A 15,376-nucleotide genomic window follows, 5' to 3' on the forward strand; every position below is an offset into this window, starting at 1 on the left:
CTAGTTGAATGGCAGACCAGGCCCGAGGGGCCGAATGGCCTATTCTTGCTCCTATTTTCTGTTAGTATTTATCTTGTCCAGTTCCCTCCTCATTTGAAACACCTTTATCAAATCACACTGTAATCACCTCAATATCACCCAACCTTTTCACATCTATCCTTACACTCTCTTCTTTCCTCTCAATCGCATACTGCCAGGTCAAATTTATAATCTCTGATCTGACTGGGAGCAGAGGTGAGGATTTGTGTTGATATTGCCTGTTGTATTCTGCATATGTTAACCTGCTGGCCTAACCCTGATCTGTTCTTGGTTTCTCTTCCCCCTTTCCCCCAGAACTACATTGCACGTTTTGGGCATGGCAGTGCCAAGTTAGCACGACAAGCTCAGAGCAAAGAGAAAACCCTGCAGAAGATGATGGCTTCCGGGCTGACGGAGAAAGTTGTCAATGACAAGGTTTGTCTGGGGGTGTTGCTTACTGTGTGCAAAAACCTGAGTTGACTGTTCTGTGCCATTGGGGCCTGAATGAATTTTAGCAGCAGCTTCATGAATGGAGATTTTCCATTCTATTCTGCTCTTGCACTCCATCTCCTCTTTCTCTCAAACTATCCTTCTGCAGTTTTTATCTTTGTAAATCTCAACCCAAGCACCCCTGTAATATTGTGTCTCAGCTTCCCTTGCCTTTTACACTTACTGGAATGGTATATGACAAAGGGCTTGGGTTTCTTTCCCACCTTGACAACGATCATATTGTACACACTGCTGTACAGTTCAAAGTTCAGCACTGAGCAGTGTCAGGGTTACAGCAATTCGACCATTGCTTCATTGGTGTGTTTCAGAGGAGCTGGGTGAAGGGTCTTGGTGCTCTTGTCCTGGCATACTCATTCCCATGATCAAATAATCAGTCAAGGACTGGATGGAGTGGCTGTTTCTCATTCTGCACTTAATTGTATTGAGTTTCAGCAATGGGAAGAGAAGTACCCGAGTGTGGCTTTTTGTTCTGTGCTTCTGTGTCTCTTTTTGATTTACAACTTTTCCCTTTTTTTTTGCACACAGCAGTACCCACATCCCTTGGGGGAAGAAAATCTCTTCCTTCCCGCCTCCCTTAAAGGTGCTGGCTCCTGCTGTTACTCCAGTTACGCCTGCTAACCCAGTGCCTCACCTAAGTAGCTGTTTGTAATATGAGTGCCTAAAGGGTGTTGGACATAGAAACATAGAAAATAGGAGCAGGAGTAGGCCATTCGGCCCTTCAAGCCTGCTCCGCCATTCATTATGATCATGACTGATCATCCAACTCAGTAACCTGTTCCCGCTTTCGCCCCATACCCTTTTCATCCCTTTAGACCCAAGAGCTCTATCTAACTCCTTCTTGAAAACATACAATGTTTTGGCCTCAACTGCTTTCTGTGGTAGTGAATTCCACAGTCTCACCACTCTCTGGGTGAAGAAATTTCTCCTCATCTCAGTCCTGAAAGGTTTACCCCGTATCCTTAGACTATGACCCCTGGTTCTGGACTCCCCCACCATCGGGAACATCCTTCCTGCATCTACCCTGTCAAGTCCTGTTAGAATTTTATAGGTTTCTGAGATCCTCCCTCACTCTTCTGAACTCCAGTGAATATAATCCTAACCAACTCAATCTCTCCTCATATGTTAGTCCCGCCATCCCAGGAATCAGTCTGGTGTACCTTTGCTGTACTCGCTCTATAGCAAGAACATCCTTCCTCAGATAAGAAAACCAAAACTGCACACAATATTCCAGGTGTGGCCTCACCAAGGCCCTGTATAATTGCAGCAAGACATCCCTGCTCCTGTACTCGAATCCTCTCGCTATGAAGGTCAACATACATTTGCCTTTTTTACCGCCTGTTGCACCTGCACGCTTACCTTCAGCGACTGGTGTACGAGAACACCCAGGTCTCGCTGCATATTCTCCTCTCTGTTTATAGTCGTTCAGATAATCTGCCTTCCTGTTTTTGCTACCAAAGTGAATAACCTCACATTTATCCATATTATACTGCATCTGCCATGCATTAGCCCACTCACTCAACTTGTCCAAATCACCCTGAAGCCTCTCTGCATCCTCCTCACAATTCACCCTCCCACCCAGTTTTGCGTCATCTGCAAATTTGGGGATATTACATTTAGTTCCCTCATCTAAATCTATAATATATATTGTGAATAGCTGGGGTCCTAGCACCGATCCCTGCGGCACCCCACTAGTTACTGCCTGCCATTCAGAAAAAGACCCGTTTATCCCTACCCTTTGTTTCCTGTCTGCCAACCAATTTTCTATCCATCGCAATCCACTAACCCCAATCCCATGCGCTTTAACTTTACATGCTAATCTCTTTTATGTGGGACTTTGTCGAAAGCCTTCTGAAAGTCCAAATAAACCACATCCACTGGCTCCACCTCATCAACTCTACTAGTTACATCCTCGAAGAATTCTAGTAGATTTGTCGAGCATGATTTCCCTTTCGTAAATCCATGGAAGGTAGGGGATGGCCGGGGTTGGGGGAGAAACATCCTATTTCCTGTCTCCCCTTCTGAGGAGGGGTGTGGGATAAATCTGCCATGTTTTCTGCTAGCAGCTTTTACAGTTCTAATCCCTCATCTGTCTTCTCCTTGCAGACATTATCGTTCTATTTCCCCTCCTGTGGCAAGATTCCTCCTCCTGTTATCATGGTACAGAACGTGAGCTTCAAATACACAAATGATGGGGTAAGTAACCGTGAGGAAGTGGGGTGTGTATGTGACTGTACTACTTATGTTCTGCAGAACCTGCATCCACGAATGGGAAAATCTACATTTCTGCAGTTGCTTTATGAAATCCCAACTGACCATGGTGTGACAGTTACATATCTTTTTTTAAAAAAAAAACCCAGTATGTGAGATGTGGTTTTGTGCTGGCAAGGTTAGTGTTCTGTTCATCTGTGTCCAGCACTGTGCTTGCATGGTGCTGCTGGTTTGGGGCAAGATTCAGGACTACATGATGAGGGACGCACTAAAGCTTGGGGCAGCCGCAGCAAAGGCTCAATGGGGAAAGACCACGGTGTAAGGTTCCCCCACCAAGCTGGACTGTGGGGCTGGATCAATGGGAAACCCCTCGAACTGTATCGTTAATATTCTCAATTGCTGTAAATGTAAAACTGTAATTGACATGACAATTGTGAAACAGAAGGGTTGGGAAGAAACTCATGACAGTATTGAAGGAAACTGATCTCCCTTGCAATGTTTGTATTTTTTGGTGCTGTTTGGAAACTGTTTGGCAATGTAATTTTTACAGATTTTTATGAATAAAGTATATTTTGGAAATAATAAAAAAAAGTGGTAAAAGCTTCAACGCATTGCTGTAACTCTACATGTAACACTGAGAGTTCTCAACCAGCCCTTGTACTTAAGCAATGCCTCACTTAGAATCTAATAGTCACCCTTACCCGGTCACACTGCCGTGTGTACACTGGATTGGAATCACTGACTGTTCGGAGTGTAAGTGACCAATCCAGCTGCACGTGGTGGGCAGAGGAGGCAAAGGAAACTGGGGTGTTTTTTGTTTTGATTTGAGGTTGGGATACAATCTTCAGTCCATCACAAGGTGGAGGGATTACATGGGCAAGGATTAGAATACTGATTGATATTTATCATTCTTTCAGCCATTGATCTACCGAAACCTGGAGTTTGGAATCGATTTAGATACCAGGGTGGCTCTGGTTGGGCCTAATGGAGCTGGCAAGTCTACATTACTCAAACTCCTAGCAGGAGATGTAAGTATCTTTTTGGGAACCAGTACAAAAGTAATTGGAGACATGATGTGTGGTGAATGTAATGTACTCAGGAGGGACAGGTTACTTTAGACTGATTTAGTTCTCAAATCTCTTCAGCACTGGGGGTTTTCCTCACCTGTCTGGGTCTGTTAACCGATCGAGATTGATTGTTGTGCTTAGTCATGTGACCACCAGGAAGGTGAATTAGATTGACCCTAGTCTTTTTTCATTGAGTTATTCCTAAGTAGCTCTTTGCTTTCTTCCTTGCTCTCGCACTCTCTGGTTCTTACGCTCCACACCCCAGGGATCTTTTACCTCAACTCTACTTTCACACGCTCTCCCCTTGTCCCTTGCTTGATTCTCTCTGTACTCAAAAATCTATTTCTGTTGAATATTCTCAATGACTGAACATCAGCCCTCTGGGGTAGAGCATTCCCAAGATATGCAATTCTCTGAAAAATTTCTCATCACAGTTTGAAATGGTCGACCCCCTTATCCTGAGACAATGATCCCTAGTTCTCAACTTTCTAGCCAGGGGAAATGGCCTGTCAGCATCTACCCTCTCAATGGTGAAGAACCAGCCCAAAAAAACACCAAAAAGTGGAGGGGGTGGGTGGGGGCAGAGGTTCTGATCTAAAATTATTGAACTCATTGTTGAGTCCGGAAGGCTGTAAAGTTCCAAGTTTAAAGATGAGGTTCTGTTTTTCTGTTTTACTATTTCTTACCGCCCCACCTCCCACCCACCCCACTTGTTCGAAGCCTATTATATTTCTAACTTTTGGCAGTTCTGATGAAAGGTCACAGATCTGAAATGTTAACTGTTTCTCTCTCCACATCTGCTGCCTGACCTGCTGAATATTTCAGCATTTTCTCTTTTTAGCTCAAAGACCAAGCTGCTTTGTCAGCTAGTTGCATATTTTCCACTATATAGGAACAGCAGTACTTTGCTTTTGTTGAATCAGTGCGCAGCAAGGTCAACTGCAGAGCAATTGGCTGTGGTGTTTTATTCCCTCGCTACCTTCCACGACCACCACCCCTTCCCCCCCCCCCCCCCCCCCCCGGCCCCACAACAAACCTTAGCCCAGGAAGACTGAAGCCAGTTGGAGTCCCAATCTCTGGCTGAGGTCCGCTATCTGCGGGTGGGCTGTGATTTGAATCTGTGGCTCAGTTTTGGGTGTGACTCCAGTCCTATGCTGTTGACTCTTGATGTCCCCTGAAGTGGTCCAACATTTGCTATGGATGAAGGTCCCACCTCATGGTGACTCAGGACAGGCAATAATTATGGTAATCCCAGTGTCACCCAGACTGAGGAGCAGAAGAGTTTTCCACTTTTACATGTAAATTTTTTTTCAGGTTTGCTGAGACCCTGGTAAACGTGATGGTGTTGACTGATTTTTCATTCTGTACTATTTTTTCTCATCCCTTTCCTGTAGCTCTTGCCTTGTGACGGAATGATTCGAAAACACTCTCATGTCAAGATTGGACGATACCATCAGGTAACTTTTTGTTTTTCATTTTCTCGTCCACCAATCACCATATGGACTGCAGTGGTTCATGGAGAAGGTCTTCCCAGAGCAAATTAGAAACATATGCACCACTGAGCAGATGGGTGAATCTGATTAACTGTGAATTAAGACCCCAGACAATCCTTTGACTGTTAACTTGTGTCTGAATTTTGACCTGGGTCCATCATATATTAACAACACAGCAGGTGGCCACTTGGCCCATCACACATCGGTTGGCTCTTTTCTAGAGCAATCCAAAACTAATACCGCTCCCCTGCAATGTCCCCATATCCCTGGATCTCATAGAGGCTTAGTCATTTACAGCACAGAAGGAGGCCATTTGGCCCATTGAGTCTATGCTGGCTCTCCACAGAGCTGTTCAGTCAGTCCCATTCCTCCACTCGATCCCCATAGCCCTTCAAGTCTATTTCCTTCAAGTGACTATCCAGTTTCCCCTTGAAGTCATTGGTCGTCTCCGGTTCCACCACCCTTGTGGATAGCAAGTTCCAGGTCATTACCACCTGCTGCATATAAAACAAAAAGTTCTTCCTCATATTCCTCCTGCATCTCTTGCCCAAAACCTTCCAATTTGTGTCGCCTAGTCCTTGTATCATTAGTTAATGGAAACCGTTTTTCCTTGTCTAACTTATCTAAGCCTGTCATAATCCTGTGCACCTTTATCAAATCTCCCCTCAATCATCTTTGTTCTGAGGAAAACAAGCCCAGTTTTTCAGTTCTGATGAATAGTCACAATCCTGAAACGTTAACAGTTTCTCTCTCCATACATGCTGCCAGCCTTGCTGAGTATTTCCAGTTTTTCTGTTTTTGTCCCAATTTTTTCAACCTAACAGAATCACAGAATCAGAATTACAGAATTATTACAGCACAGAAGGAGACCATTCGGCCCATTGTGTCTGCACTGGCTCGCCAAATGAGCAATTCAGCTAGTGTCATTCCCCCTGCCTTCTCCCCATAATCCTGCACATTCTTCCTTTTCAGATAACAGTCTGATTCCCTTTTGAATGCCTCGATTGAACCTGCCTGCAATGCACACTCAGGCAGTGCATTCCAGATCCCAACTGCTCGCTGCTTGAAAAAAAATTTCCTCATATCCCTTTTGCTTCTTTTGCCAATTAGTTTCTATCTGTGCCCTCTTATTCTCAATCCTTTCACAAGTGGGAACAGTTTCTCCCAGTTCTCCATCCCTGTACCATTCTGGTAAATCTCCTCTACACCCTCTCAAGGACCCTCACATCTTTCCTGAAGTGTGGTGACCAGAATTGGATGCAATAATCTAGTTGGCGCCTCACTGAAGCTTTCTAAAGCTTCAGCATAACTTTCCTGCTTTTGTACTCGCTGCCTCTGTTTATAAAGCCCAAGATCCCAGATGCTTAACTAACCACTCTCTCAATATGTCCTGCCACTTTCAAAGATCAATGTATATGTGCCACCGGGTCCCCCTGTCCCTATACACTCTTTAGAACTGTGACGTTAAGTATATATTGCCTCTCCCTTTTTCTTCTGCCGAAATGCATCACTTCACATTTGTCTGTATTAAATTCCATCTGCTACCTGTCTGTCTGCCCACTCCGCTAGCCTATCTATGTCCTGTTCCAGGTGGTTTACATCATCCTCACTGTTTGCCACTCCTCTGGGTTTGGTGTTGTCAGCAAATTTTGAGATTCTGTCTTCAAAAATCCAAGTTCTTATAGCAAAAAAAGCAGCGGCCCCGTCACTGACTCTTGGGGAATGCCACTGTTTAACATCATCCAGTCTGTAAAACAACTTAAATAAAAGCAAAATACTGCAGATGCTGGAAATCTGAAATAAAAACAAGAAATGCTGGAATCACTCAGCAGGTCTGGCAGCATCTGTGGAAAGAGAAGCAGAGTTAACGTTTCGGGTCAGTGACCCTTCTTCGGAACTGACAAATATTAGAAAAGTCACAGGTTATAAGCAAGTGAGGTGGGGGTGGGGCAAGAGATAACAAAGGAGAAAGTGTAGATTGGAACAGGCCACATAGCTGACCAAAAGGTCATGGAGCAAAGGCAAACAATATGTTAATGGTGTGTTGAAAGACAAAGATTTAGTGCAGATTAGGTGTTAATGCACTGAATATTGAACAGCAGCAAGTGCAAACCTGAAAAAAAAAAACTGGGTAAGCAAACTGAACAAACTAAGATGAAATGAAATAAATGCAAAAAAAAAATTGTAAAAAAAATGTAAGAATGTAAAAAAAAAATAACTAAAAATAAAAGTAAAATGGGGGGCGGTCATGCTCTGAAATTATTGAACTCAATGTTCAGTCCGGCAGGCTGTAGTGTGCCTAATCAGTAGATGAGATGCTGTTCCTCGAGCTTGCGTTGATGTTCACTGGAACACTGCAGCAATCCCAGGACAGAGATGTGAGCATGAGAGCAGGGGGGAGTGTTGAAATGGCAAGCAACCGGAAGCTCAGGGTCCTGCTTGCGGACTGAGCGGAGATGTTCCGCAAAGCGGTCACCCAGTCTGCGCTTGGTCTCCCCAATGTAGAGGAGACCACACTGTGAGCAGCGAATACAGTATACTACATTGAAAGAAGTACAAGTAAATCGCTGCTTCACCTGAAAGGAGTGTTTGGGGCCTTGGATAGTGAGGAGAGAGGAAGTAAATGGGCAGGTATTATACTTCCTGCGATTGCGGGGGAAGGTGCCATGGGACAAGGTGGTGGGGGTGAGCTATAAGCCCACCGAATCCCACAGCTACCTCGACTACACTTCTTCACACCCTACCTCCTGTAAGGACTCCATTCCATTCTCCCAGTTTCTCCATCTCCGACGCATCTGCTCTGATGCTACCTTCCATGACAGCGCTTCCGATATGTCTTCTTTTTTCCTCATCCGAGGATTCCTCCCCACTGTGGTTGACAGGGCCCTCAACTGTGTCCGGCCCATTTCCCACACCTGTGCCCTCACCCTTCCCCTCCCTCCCAGAACTGCAACAGGGTTCCCCTTGTCCTCACTTTCCACCCCATCAGCCTCCACATCCAAAGGATCATCCTCCGCCATTTCCGCCACCTCCAGCGTGATGCCACTACCAAAAGCATCTTCCCCTCCCCTGTCAGCATTCCGAAGGGAGAGTTCCCTCCATGACACCCTGGTCCGTTCCCTATCACTATCCCAGGCCCCAAACACTCCTTTCAGGTGAAGCAGCGATTTACTTGTACTTCTTTCAATGTAGTATACTGTATTCGCTGCTCACAATGTGGTCTCCTCTACATTGGGAAGACCAAGCGCAGACTGGGTGACCGCTTTGCGGAACATCTACACTAAGTCCGCAAGCAGGACCCTGAGCTTCCGGTTACTTGCCATTTCAACACTCCCCCCTGCTCTCATGCTCACATCTCTGTCCTGGGATTGCTGCAGTGTTCCAGTGAACATCAACGCAAGCTCGAGGAACAGCATCTCATCTACCGATTAGGCACACTACAGCCTGCCGGACTGAACATTGAGTTCAATAATTTCAGAGCATGACAGCCTCCCATTTTACTTTCATTTTTAGTTATTCATTTTTTTTTTACATTTTTACATTTTTTGCAATCTTTTTTTTTGCATTTATTTCATTTCATCTTAGTTTGTTCAGTTTGCTTACCCACTTTTTTTTTCAGGTTTGCACTTAATGCACTGAATATTGAACAGCAGCAACACCTAATCTGCACTAATGCTTTGTCTTTCAACACACCATTAACATATTGTTTGCCTTTGCTCCATGACCTTTTGGTCAGCTATGTGGCCTGGTCCAATCTACACCTCCTTTGTTATCTCTTGCCCCACCCCCACCTCACTTGCTTATAACCTGTGACATTTCTAATATTTGTCAGTTCCGAAGAAGGGTCACTGACCCGAAACGTTAACTCTGCTTCTCTTTTCACAGATGCTGCCAGACCTGCTGAGTGGTTCCAGCATTTCTTGTTTTTATTGTAAAACAACTTGCTGTGTTTTGTCCTTAAGCCAATTTTTATCCAATTGGACACTGACCTTCCTATTCCATGAGCTTCAATTTTTGTTAACTAGTCTTTTATGTGTTTCTTAAAATCCATATAATCAATATCCACTGCATTCCCTTCATCCATCTTCTGTTACTTCATCAAAATTTCAATTATATTAGTCAAGCACGGTCTGCCTTTTACAAATCCATGCCGGTTGTCCTTAATTAACTCAAACCTCTCCAAGTGTATTTTTTCCTGATTATTGTTTCTAAAACATTGATGCTAAACTAACTGGCCTGTACTTGCTAGGACTGTCCTTACACCCTTTCTTAAATACACTCTAATCCTCTGGCACCTCTCCTGTATCCGGGAAGACTTGGCCCACCTCATTTCCCAGCACCCGTTCCAGCAATGTCTCCTTTCTAATCGAGCTGAGAACATACTGATCAAGGAAGTTCTCCTGAACACATTTCAGAAATTCCTCCCCTACTTTACCCTTTACTCTAGAATAGATGCAATCGATATTTGGGCAATTGAAGACCCCCAATATCACCACTCTACAGTTCTTGCACATCTCTCTGGTTTCCCTGCAGATTTGCTCCCCCCTCTCACTATTTGGAGACCTGTAGAATACCTGTCGTAGTGTGATTATACTCCTTTTCCTTCTCGACATCTAACCAAATGGGATTCTTTCTTTGCCCCTTCAAGGACATCCTTCCTTTCCAGCACTGCAGTGTCTTCCCTAATCTGTACTGCCACCCCACCTCCCTTTTTTTTCTTTTTCTATATTTTCTGAACACTTTATATCCTTGTATCCTTTATATTAAGTGCCCAATCCTTGCCATTTTTAAGCCACTACATTGTATTCCCATGCTGCTGTTTGCTTGTAGCTCACCAACCTTATTCACCACACTTTGTGCGTTTATGTAATGTATTGTAATCCTGTCTTTGCATTCTTCATAGTCCTTCTCAGTGCACTCCTATCTAACACTGAACTACTCCCTTCGCTAGTACTGTCTAACACACACACATTGTGCACCTTATTCCTTTTTTCTACTTCTGTATGCTGGTGTCCATCCCCCTGCCAATTTAGTTTAAACCCTCCCCAACCACACTAGTGAACCTCCCCGCGGGGACGTTGGTCCCAGTCCTGTTGAGGTGCAACCCTATCCCTTTTGACTAGGTGCCTCCTGCCCCAGAACTGGTCCCAATGACCCAAGAAGCTGAAGCTCTCCCTCCTGCACTGTGCTTTAAACCACGCATTGACTCTCTGTATCTTCCTATTTGTAGTCTCGCTTGCACATGGCACTGGAAGTAATCTAGAGATTACTACCCTCAAGGTCCAAATCTTTATCTTCCTCTCTAGCTCCTGTAAAGTTGACAGTGGGACCTCAATACCTGTCCTTGCCATGTCGTTAGTACCAACACGTACCACAACTTTTGGCTCACTCCCTTCCACCTGCAGAATATCCTGCACCCTCTCCACAATGTCCTTTACCCCGGCACCAGGGAGGCAACACACCATGCGAGACTCACGATAATGGTTACAGAAATGCCTGTCTGTCCCCCTGAATATGGAATCTCCTATAACAGCTACATTTCTGCACTTTGCTTCCTCCTGTACAGCCCCATGCCCATTGGTGCTGTGGTTTGGACTGCACTCCTTCAAGGTGTCGTCACTCTCCGCAGTCACCAAAGCTGAGTACTGGTTTGAGAGCAGCACACACCCTAAAGACCTGCATTTCCTGCCTCTTTCTGCTCTTCTGGATGGACACCCACCTATTATCCTGAACTCCTCCTGCCTGTGGGGTGATCACCACCTGGAATGTATGATCCAGGAAACTCTCCTGCTCCCTGATGCTTCGCAGTGACTCCAGCTGCCCCTCAAGCTCAGAAATCCTGAGCTTGAGCTGAAGCAGTTGGAAACACTTCCTATGCACATGGTCGCCCAAGACACGTGAAGTGCCCTGAGGTTCCCACGTGGGGCAGGAATTGCAAGTAACACTTTGCAGCTGCCCATACATGATCTGAACAAAAACTCTACTTCCCTTTTTAAGCAATCAATTTTACTTAATACCTCTAGTTCTGCTCTTATACTCTAATTACAACAATTATTACACCACCCCGATAAATTATTTTTAATTTCCCAGCTCCGAATTTGAACTAATACCCTCCCTGCTGGTTTTGCTCTCTTTTGTAAATTATAAAATCCACCTTGGTTTTTAGTTTTTAAACTATGGCATCAATCAAGATTTATTTTATATTTGATAAATTAAGTTTAAAAGTATACCAGTATACTCATACCGGCTGGCTTTCTGTTTTCCCCCCCCCCCACTCTGTTAGCAACATGGGATCATAGGAGCAGGAGTAGGCCATTCGGCCCCTGAAGGCTGCTGCACCTTTCAGTTAGACCATGGCTGATCATCAACCTCAACACCATTTCCCTGCACTATTCCCGTATCCCTTGATCTTTTTTTAAAATCTAGAAATCTATGGATCTCTGTCTTGAATATATTCAAGGACTGAGCCTCCACAGCCCCTGGGGCAGAGGATTCCAAAGATTCAACACGTGAGTCCAGAAGTTTCTCATCTTAGTCCTAAATGGTCTACCTCTTTCTTCTGAGACTGTGACCCCTGTTTCTAGAACCCCACCACCCAGTCAGAGGAAACATCCTGCATCAACCCTGTTGAGCCCTGTAAGAAATTTGTAGGCTTCAACATCACTGATGTCACTTTTCGTTTTTTTAGTTAGCTCTGAATTTCCTCTCCCGCTGTTTCTCTCCGGTCTCCCAGGTTTTGCATGCTTTTTAAATTCTCTCCTTTCCTGCTGCTTTTCTTGGTCTGCTACTGTGGCTGACTCGATGCCCTCTGGGCTGTTAGGATAGGCAATAAATGAACATATGCCAAGAATTTTTTAAAAATCCTTGGCATGTTTGCTCATTTGTGACGGGTTCAATAAATCAAAAATTTCAAGCAGTTTCCATTTCTTGCTATTCAATGATCTGATGTGCTCATGTCAGTTTTACATGCACAGCCCAGTGCAATGATCAACTTATCGAGGTGCCACAGGGCACCTGATGTGGAAAGTATAAAATAATACTGGTGCTTTTGCTTTTATAGAATGGTCAAGGGGCTTCCCTCTGCACTAAAACTTGTGTTGGGGATTTTTCTAATCAGAAATGTTAAACAATGGATTGGTTCACAAGCCAAATTTACTGGGTTTTTTTGTTAATGCTAGAAGTGCTTCTAATTCAGCAGTTTTTGATGAGGTAAATGGGGAATACATTGATAGTCAGTGTCTATCTGGTGGCCCACAAACTCAGTAGAAGAATGACTGAGGGGTGTGGAGTTGGGCATCACTGGGGAGCAAAATGCACAACTGAATTGGGTATAAATTTGTAGAAGAAACATTTGAAGGGGGTTGAGGGGATGGCTCTGAGTTGGCACAGGAATATTGGGCATAATGGTCACCACCTGCTCTGAGATTCCATGTCTGGGAGATGAAATTATTCTGATACAATAGTTGTATGATTTGAAGTGGGTTGTGTCATCAGCTGATGAGAAACTAACTAACCTTCCCTGCTGGGCTCAAGCGTGTGGAATGACTCCTGGGCAGGGCTGGTAGGCAACATTTATATAACACCTTTCACATAGTAAAGCATCTCCTGGCACTTCAGAAATTAACACCTGGCCAGAGGAAATATTGGGGCAAGTAACTAAAAGGTTGATTTTTAAAATGGGTTGAAGGAGGTTTCTGTAGGGAATTCCACAGCTTCAGGCCCTAGGCAGCTGAAGGTATGGCTGCCAATGGTGGATCAGTTTAAAATTGGGGATCCACAAGAGACCAGAATTAGAGTGCAGAGACCTGAGTATTTGTTTTGGGGCTGGAGAAGATTAGAGGTAGGGAGGACTGAGGCAGTGGAGGGATTTGAAAACAAAGATGAGAATTTTAAAATAGTGTTACCAAACCAGCAACACCAGTGTAGGTCAGCGAGCACGGGTGATGGGCGAAAGGGACTTCGAGTTAGGATACAGGCAGCAGAGTTTTGGAGGAGCTCAAGTTTACACAATATAGAAGCTGGGAGACTGACCAAGAAAGCATTGGAATAGTCGAGTTGGGAAGTAACAGAAGCACAGATGAGGTTTTCAGCAGGTTTCGGGCTGTGATTTTGGAAGAAATTGCAGCTCATCTTGAACTTGATGTTGGACAACCAGTCTGATGCTGTTGGTAGAAGGGTTATGAGTGGTGGTGGTTTACAGCTGGGTGTGTCAGTGTGCATGTGGATGCTGGAACTAAAGTCACTACTGTAATAACTTTATAGGAGCAGGGATGTCTTGCTGCAATTATACAGGGCCTTGGTGAGGCCACACCGGGAATATTGTGTGCCATTTTGGTCTCCTTATCTGAGGAAGGATGTTCTTGCTATAGAGGGAGTGCAGCGAAGGTTTACCAGACAGATTCCTGGGATGGTGGGATTGACGCATGAAGAGAGATTGAGTCGGTTAGGATTATATTCGCTGGAGTTCAGAAGAGTGAGGGGGGATCTCATAGAAACCTATAAAATTCTAACAGGACTTGACAGGGTAGATGCAGGAAGGATGTTCCTGATGGTGGGGGAGTCCAGAACCAGGGGTCATAGTCTAAGGATACGGGGTAAACCTTTCAGGACTGAGATGAGGAGAAATTTCTTCACCCAGAGAGTGGTGAGCCTGTGGAATTCACTACCACAGAAAGCAGTTGAGGCCAAAACATTGTATGTTTTCAAGAAGGAGTTAGATATAGCTCTTGGGTCTAAAGGGATCAAAGGATATGGGGGGAAAGCGGGAACAGGTTACTGAGTTGGATGATCAGCCATTATCATAATGAATGGCGGAGCAGGCTCGAGGGGCCGAATGGCCTACTGCACCTATTTTCTATGTTTACATTGCATAGAACAGCACAGAAACAGGCCATTTGGCCCACAGGTCTATGCCAGTGTTTATACTCTACGTGAGCCTCCTTCCACGCCGCTTCGAACTCCATCAGTATAATCCTCTATTGTTTCTCCTGAATTCCTGATTGGATTTAGTAGTGACCGCTAGTTTTGGACTCCTCCACCCCCCACAAGTGGAAACATTTCATGTCTACTCTATTGAAACCGCTTCATAATCTTATACCCCTGTTTGGTCACCCCCTCTATTTTTTTCTGCTAGAGAAAAGAGCCCCAGCCTTTTCAGTCTTTTCCTGTTGTGTCTGGTATCATCTTTATAAAGAAGATTAAACCTGAGTGAATTAGTGTGTCCAGAAAGGACTGGGGCATCAGCAAGGAATTCAGCACTCTTGGGGAAAACCTGATGCAAGGTCATCACCCTGAGACAGTAACTCTGTTTCTCTTCACAGAAGCTGCCAGACCTGTTGAGTATTTCCAGCATTTTTTAATTTCAGCTTCTTTAAATAAAACCTTTCTGCTGAATTCCAGAATCATTACTGAACTAAATTGTTGGATATTAATAGACAGTTTGTAGTTTTGCTGGGCGTAGCCTTGGCTTAAAGTGAAATCACTTTATTTCCTCCTTGTATTACGTTTAAATTTTTTTTAATGTTATTTTGGGCTAAGACTGGGTTGGGTCAGAATATGTTGACCTGAGTCCCAAGCCAGGTGTGTCTGGCAATAGATTCGTTCTGAGAGCAGGTAGAGGGTGATTCTATGAAGTGCCCCCCCACCCCACCCCCGGGTTGGGGGCTGCACCAGCAAAGAACGCACCTTGAGATATTGCAAGCTCATGTCACTACATTAATCTAATTGCATTTTTTGATGAAGTAACAGAAGGTTGATGAAGGGAATGTGGTAGATGTTGCCTATATGGATTTTAAGAGAGCCTTTGATAAGGTATCACATAAGGCTGGTTAACAAAATTGGGGATAGGAGGGTCACTCAGTTTGGATAAAAAAAATTGGCTTGAGGACAGAAAACGGAGTTGTGTAAATGGTTGTTTTTTCAGACTGGAGGATGATAGTGATAGTCCCCAAGGGTCAGTGCTAGGACCACTGCTTTTTTGATGTATATAAATGACTTGGATCTTGGAGTACAGGTAGAATCTCAAAATTTGCTAATGACACTAAACTTGAAGGAGTGGCAAATAGTGAGGATGATCTGAAC

The 15,376-nt window shown here is 44.5% G+C and overlaps 1 protein-coding gene across 2 annotated transcripts in view; it reads left to right on the forward strand.

Annotated features, from left to right (window-relative positions):
- abcf2a (ATP-binding cassette, sub-family F (GCN20), member 2a) overlaps positions 1 to 15,376 on the forward strand; it is a 110,704-nt gene that overhangs the window by 81,083 nt on the left and 14,245 nt on the right. For both annotated transcript variants that reach the window (XM_068031064.1, XM_068031065.1), the window contains exons 9-12: positions 334 to 453; positions 2,632 to 2,721; positions 3,654 to 3,764; positions 5,198 to 5,260. In XM_068031064.1, coding sequence (XP_067887165.1) covers positions 334 to 453; positions 2,632 to 2,721; positions 3,654 to 3,764; positions 5,198 to 5,260 — 384 coding nt within the window. The remainder of the gene's footprint in view (positions 1 to 333; positions 454 to 2,631; positions 2,722 to 3,653; positions 3,765 to 5,197; positions 5,261 to 15,376) is intronic.

This window comes from Heterodontus francisci, chromosome 5, assembly GCF_036365525.1.
Source record: "Heterodontus francisci isolate sHetFra1 chromosome 5, sHetFra1.hap1, whole genome shotgun sequence".
Classification (NCBI taxonomy): domain Eukaryota; kingdom Metazoa; phylum Chordata; class Chondrichthyes; order Heterodontiformes; family Heterodontidae; genus Heterodontus; species Heterodontus francisci.